This window comes from Nematolebias whitei, chromosome 15 (genome assembly GCF_014905685.2).
Source record: "Nematolebias whitei isolate Nwh7 chromosome 15, NemWhi1, whole genome shotgun sequence".
Taxonomy (NCBI): Eukaryota; Metazoa; Chordata; class Actinopteri; order Cyprinodontiformes; family Rivulidae; genus Nematolebias; species Nematolebias whitei.
This window is the reverse complement of record NC_056512.1, coordinates 27,386,761-27,393,196: the sequence shown is the minus strand read 5'-3', so window position 1 is coordinate 27,393,196 and position 6,436 is coordinate 27,386,761. Positions and strand designations below refer to the sequence as shown.

Below are 6,436 nucleotides of genomic sequence, written 5' to 3'. Positions count from 1 at the left end.
ATATATATATATATATATCAACCAATACCTGCTCTGCTTGTTGTGCTTCCAAGTGTTCTCAGTCTCTGATCACAGTCTGAAATCAAATTATTTAGTTTGAGTTTCACAGTTAAGTCTTTTTGGTAATCAATTAGACCAAACATCAGCTCTATGTGAATGTGTGGCTGATGGCTTGTCTAACACAGGTTCACACAGTGTTTCTTAGACTGGAATGAGATGTGTGATCCAGGATGAGCAGAGCGAAGATAAGGCATCCCTGCATGTCACAAACAAGTGGAGCAGCAGGAAACTCAGAGGTCAGGGCTGAACATGAAGTCCAAGGCTTGTCTTTCTGCCATGGCCACATTCGGATGCCAGAGGTCCACACTCAGAATGACTCGGGGTCCAGATTCAGAAGAACCTTTCAAAAACAGACACAGTTTTAATGAAAGGGACTTTCATTCTTTCAAGGAATGCAAAACTGTCCAAACTTTCATGGCAGAGCTTAAAGATAAGATGTTGTTATATCTAAGAAAAAAGAACATTTTTCAATTCAATTCAATTCAAAAATACTTGATTAATCCCAAAGGGAAATGAATTGTTGTTGTAGCTCATCCTGGTTTCATTAGAGTTATAGATGCTGATGGCTGTGGGCAGGAAGGATCTCTTGTCTGTCTCACGGCTGATCTGAAGAAACTGGCTGCAGATGCCGATCCGTCCACCCAGACCCAGCAGGCCTCTTAGTCCTCCTGGGCAGCCGGACTGCCTGAACGCTGGGCAGAACTCCTCCCAGAGCGATGACCATTCCTCCTAGCATCGTGCCGAGCCCCTCGTCACCATGGACAAATCTGCAGGTGCTGGAGGATGATTCTCCCACTGTCACAAGCCACATTTCCCGCTATCTCAAAGATCTTGGCGGTCAGGCACTCGAGCACCACCTCCAGGTAGATGGGAATGCATCCACGGCACCTCCTTTCCTCCACCTCCTTTTCTTCTTATGCACTATCTCATTCAATCAAAATATATCTGTTGGCACTTGGACTAAATATATTAATAATACTCAAACACTACCACTGCAAAAATATTTGCTCAACATCTGTAGAATTCACTGAGTTATGGCCATTTCTGTGTTAGCTAAAGTCAAAAACTGTGGCAGCCATCTTGAATTGGATTGATTAAAAAAAATCACTTCTAGATGTGCATCCAGTGATTCATGAGATCTTTTGATAACAAACAGGGTTTAACTCCAATAGTCACTGCCAAGGTTTTAAGCAAACATATCATGCAATGAGTTTCCCTTAATGTATTTGTTATGGACAATGCTCAGCTACTACCACACCAAGATAACACTCAATGTCTTAAAAAATGGCTGCATTTTCATCATTTTGGGATTTTCTATCATGTTCACTTCAAAAAGGAAATCATTTGTAAATGTCAATTTCTTGATTATTTTCTGAACATTTCAATAAACTGTATTGGGTGATTCATGAACTACTTTGCTATTGGTTCAGAAAACACACACATGTTATTACCTCTCACCTGGTGGCAGATTGCATTTCAACAAACATTATGCATGGACTTATTTAAATACACTCCTGCTGTTGTGGCTCTACGGACCTTTGTGGGCGATGGTGTGAAGGAATGAATCGTCAACAAGGAGGCAGTGTCCCTCCGACCAGCACTGAGGCTCACCCCCCACCACCAGCTCACACAAAGGAGGGATCTGCAGACCTGAAAAAAAAAAAGTTCAGCTTCTGTTATGTCTGCTTTTAAAACCAAGAGGATTAAAGCCAGATGGTCAATTATTAAAACAAACCACAAACGAAATTAACCTCAACCTTTTGTTAATGCATCACAAACAATTTATGTAACTTTGAGCACAATGTTCTGTCCAGTGCTGTATTTAACAAACATCCTGGTTTACGTCAGTTCTATGAAATAATTTGTTACAAGGTTCATGTGAAGTTATCCAAATGTTCATCAGATGCTGTCTTCATTGCAGAAAAGAAAAAAATCTACTGTGCAAAACAAATCTTATACAAACCAAGATGACAACGTAGGCGTGTGTTGGTGGGTCCGTACGAGCTCCCCAGTGTAGCTCCGGGCCCCAGCAGCCAAAATCCTGCCGACCCCAGTGAGTTGCTGTTGATGAACGTTCGTAAAGTAAGAAGGGTGCGGTAGGTGCAGGGACAGGAGCGACAGTTTCCAGGCACGCAGAGGCCGGCGCTGTACAGGGGAAAAACTGCTTGGCCCTGAAAGAGAAAACAATGTTTATTTAAGACTCAACTTCACACATACCTGTTTTTCCAATCTCTACATGGCATCAGAGAAGTGAGGTGAATGTTTAGGGAGTTTATGTATCAGTACACTTTGTTCTTGATCTCTAATCTTGTCAAATAAACAAGCCCAGATGTCACAAAAGTGTCATAGTCTGCACTGTGTCTGTTTTCTTTGTGCTCTTCTTGTCTTTATTTACTTTCCTGTTCTGTCATAATTTGTCCTCTTGTCTGTAATTTTTGTGCTCATCCTTCTTTCGTTTCCTTTTTTTCTCTTCCTAGTGTTTTGCCTCCATCATGTGGTCTGTCTAAGTTACTACTCCCTCATTAAGTTCCAGGTTTCTTCACCTGTTGTCCTCCCAGCTGTTTGTCATTTTCCTTGTCAGTGTTGGTGTATTTAAGTCAGTGTGTTCAGTTGTCTGGGATCTGGTCATTTCCTCATGAAGACTTCTGCCTATTGTTTCATGTCCTTCACTACATCCTGGTTTTTGTCTCCCCTCATGACCTCTTATTATTCATGTAAGTTTTTGCTGCCATGTCAGCCCTTTTGTTTATTATTTTCATTAAATACTTTTTTTTTACTCTTTACCTGAGCTGTTTTGAGTACTCCCTGCATTTTGGGCTTCAAAACAATACTAGATCCTTACGAAAAGGGTGTGTTTGTTGGACACAAATGCAGGATAGCAGGGGAAAGATTCAAGAACAAAATTTAACTTCTAATAAACACAAAAAAGGCCTTCAGGAGAGCTTAACAAGACATGGTAGGAAAAGGTATCAGGACTTAAAAGCGACAAAGTGGAATTGTGTTAATTCCTTTTAATCTCCTTACCTTTTGTGGATAAAGGCCACAGTTTAGAGAAATATGTTTTAACACAGACAGATTGACAAGCTAGTGGTTTGAGCATGGCCAAGAACAAAGTGGACTGCTGCCATCTTAAAATAAGTCCAGGGTCAAAGGTTTTCATAGCAGTGCAGGTGAACGCTGTTTTAGAAACCTCTACATCACCAACAGTTTTCTGTCAAACAGTTTTCATTGAATTCTACTGTTTTGTACAAGTACAAGGAAATGTTGTTTGTTTGTTTATAGATTATTAATTTGTGTTAACATAAAACTTTATGAAATTTTGAACAGTGGAGTTGTTATAAGATGGCAGCCATCCACTTTAGACTTGTCCCGTCAGGATCTGTGTGTTTTTGTGTTTGGTCTTCTTGTGGGTCTTGTTTTTAGTTTACTTTGTGAGTCTGTTTTACTTGTGTCTCCAGATTACCTACAGTGTGTCTCCCCTCATGTTACCAGCTCCTCTCAGCTTCACCTGTTCACGATCACCCCAGGTGTTCATCAGTGTCTCGTTAGTGTCTCTTTAAGTTCAGCGTCATTGTTTCCTCCCTGTCTGTGGATTGTGCTTCCTCAGCAATCATGCTACTGTCCCTCAGTGCTCTTTTAGTTTGTATGTGTTCCTGTCATGACCACCTTTTGTTTTTGTATTAATATTTCTTTATTTTTACCCTCGAGTTCTCATGTCTGTCTGCACCTGGGTTCAACTCTCAACTCTGAGATTTTTATGTCCAAGTTCCTACTAGATATTTGCTCATTAATCCTATCAGACTTAAACTCAGTTTCTTCTGAGGAATTCTAAAAAGCTATTCTTACAGTTCATTACCTTCTTACAGAATCCCACTTTACAATGCCCAAACTTTCCCTTTAATTAGAGTCAACAAGATGATCTTACAGTGTCTGAAAAAATAAGTTAATATATACAGTATATGAAAGAAAAGTGACTAATGGAAAAACAAGTGCATTGATTACTAATGGAGCACAGGTGGTATGTGAGGAGCTGAGCTGTTTGTTCTATCTGAGGATATGTGTAAAAAAATTATCAGTGATGATGTTTCGAATAATATTGTAAAATATCTCAGGAGAAGAAAAACTATGGACCATCCATCCATCCATCCATCCATCCAGTGTTTAGAGAAATGCTTTTTAAACGGACCAGACTGACAAGCTAATGGATAATTGTTATTCACATTGTTTTACAGATGTACATGAACTTGTCTTTTGGTGGCTTAGTATTTAGTGTTTTTTTTGTGTCAGGCAATGAACTGTCTTTTTTTTAAATTGTAATAAAAATTTGGATTTGTGTCTAAAACTCAAAGATTTATAAAATAAATAGAATTATTGAGGATAATTACTAGTGGCAAGTTGATAGTAAAAATGGAACATCATTGAATATCCAAAAGTGCCTAAACACTTTAAAAAAACTAACCCATCAAAAGTTCACAGTTACTTATGCATATGATATTTTGGAAGGCTTCAAGAGGGCACCTTTAACTTGTAAATTAGACTGTAAATCTACAGTTAGCTGTAATGGTTTTGTTGAGTACCTTTGGTCCCAGACAGGTCCAGCCTGATTTTGAGTCGATGCCTCGCTGGTAAACAGACTGAAATTCAGTCAAGATTGTGGAGTAGTTAGCTTCCATGACCTCAATATCATGTCGGTGAGCATCACGTGGGAAAAAAGGAACACTTGGGACATCAGGCAGGAAGAGAAGATGGGGCTTCTGAATAGTAAAGAGATCGTTCAGTCTGACCTAAAGTGGGACGATAGACACATTTGTGATAATTTGTTGACCATATTTCCTTTGTTTTTATGTTCAGCTTTAAAAAAAAACATCTTAATGTCCTAAAGTCACGCCTCAGATTCCAATGAAATTCAGTGTGAAACTTTCATCATCAGTAATCGCAGCTGTCTTACCTGCTCACGAAGGGCCTTATGAATGCGGCCCATCCCCACCCAACTGTAACGTTTGGCGTACTTTTGCAGCGCTGCGTACAGCTTCTTGGCTTCTGCAGATGCCTGAGCTGGGAACAAGGCATGACTCAGCACTGGGGTGAGGTAGGCCTGTCCCTGCTCTCCATCCTTCACCATTTCCATGGAAATAAAGGGATCACTCCTGGACAGTTTGGGTCGTGCATTGCACTTTGTTCCAAAGCAGCTGCCGCTGCGGGGCATCATGGAGCGCCGCGAGCTGGACTTCAGTTTCACAGCGTGCGTGTGTCCTGGGATTGGCAGATCGGAGCCGATCCGATAACAGTGCCACAAAAACAGGAGCAGCAGAGTCCATAGAAGGCCGCTTAGTGAGTGGACACCTAGCTCCACACACTGGGGCAAAGGCAGTGTGTTCATCGACCAGTGCATCCTTTAAACTTGGGACAGTGACACTGCAAAATAAATAAATGGAGAAACTAGGATTACATATATATAAACACGAGACCCTTTTTAAAAACTTTGCCTTTAACTATTACAGGCAACTCTGAGTGTATGTTAGCAAAATATCTCAACAACCATTAGACTGAATTGAATGAAGCTCAGAAAAGAATTTTCAGAGAATGTCGGACACGTTGTGTTTAATTGTGGAAGTAATATAGAAACTGTTTTCTGTGGAGTTTCCAGTCAATTACTTGAAGTTGTTCCCACTGCCGTGATTTATTTTAAATGACTGACATTTAGAGGCTACTAGCATAATTTGAAATAAATTAATTCTGTAAAAATAATAATAATAATAATAATAATGAACATTGCCATTGCGTTGTTGCTTACCAAAAAGAGTTTTCCAAATGATGCATTTTGACTGAGCATGAATGGATTTCCTAGAAGTTGATATAAAACTCTGATCTGATCAAAGACAATTATTGTGCCAGGTTCCTGAGTCATTTATAATTTGCTTCTAAGCAAACAAATGTTTTTGAAGCATTTTAAAATTATCTTGATTGACAATGTTTCATGTTTTCTGATGGTCTGTCCTTTATTTTATTGAAAAGCTTTCTCTTGTTTTTAGTCCATGTTATTAGTATTGTTTGTTCAGTCATTCAATTCTGTTTGTGAATCTTTAAATTACACACAAAAAAATCTTGTTTAACAGGTTTTGCATCATCACATGACACAAAACTTAAATATCTCGCTCTATATATATATTTTTTTTTTTTTTTTTGCTCTTTAGACATTTTGTCTCACGCAGCCTGACAAAAATATATATTTTGTTCTTATCTATTCAATTAAATTAGCTGAAAACTTAAACTGAAGGATTGTGCATCCCTCAGGTGTGGTATCAGGTCTTTGTTTCTATTTCTTTAAAGTTCATCTGCTGTAAATGTTCCTTTAGATTTGACCCTTTGTTGTCCT

At 39.1% G+C, this 6,436-nt stretch overlaps 1 protein-coding gene across 1 annotated transcript; it reads right to left on the bottom strand.

Moving 5' to 3' along the window:
* Positions 1–214: 214 nt before the first annotated feature.
* On the bottom strand, positions 215–5,452 carry asphd1 (aspartate beta-hydroxylase domain containing 1). The gene is made up of 5 exons (XM_037689576.1): positions 5,009–5,452; positions 4,638–4,844; positions 2,024–2,231; positions 1,597–1,710; positions 215–400 (listed from the first exon to the last, which is right to left on the bottom strand). The coding sequence occupies exons 1-5, from the start codon at positions 5,450–5,452 to the stop codon at positions 291–293; spliced, it is 1,083 nt and encodes a 360-aa protein (XP_037545504.1). The 3' UTR covers positions 215–290.
* Between the last annotated feature and the right edge of the window lie 984 nt (positions 5,453–6,436).

Bases quoted from the DNA above. Each gene is read 5' to 3' on its own strand.
- asphd1 (XM_037689576.1), bottom strand. From the start codon at position 5,452: ATGCACTGGTCGATGAACACACTGCCTTTGCCCCAGTGTGTGGAGCTA. The intron at 1,711-2,023 runs GTTTGTATAAGA...TTTTTTTTTCAG, and splicing joins ACGCCTACGTTGTCATCTTG to GTCTGCAGATCCCTCCTTTG. The intron at 401-1,596 runs GTCCGTAGAGCC...TGTTTTTGAAAG, and splicing joins TCACACCATCGCCCACAAAG to GTTCTTCTGAATCTGGACCC.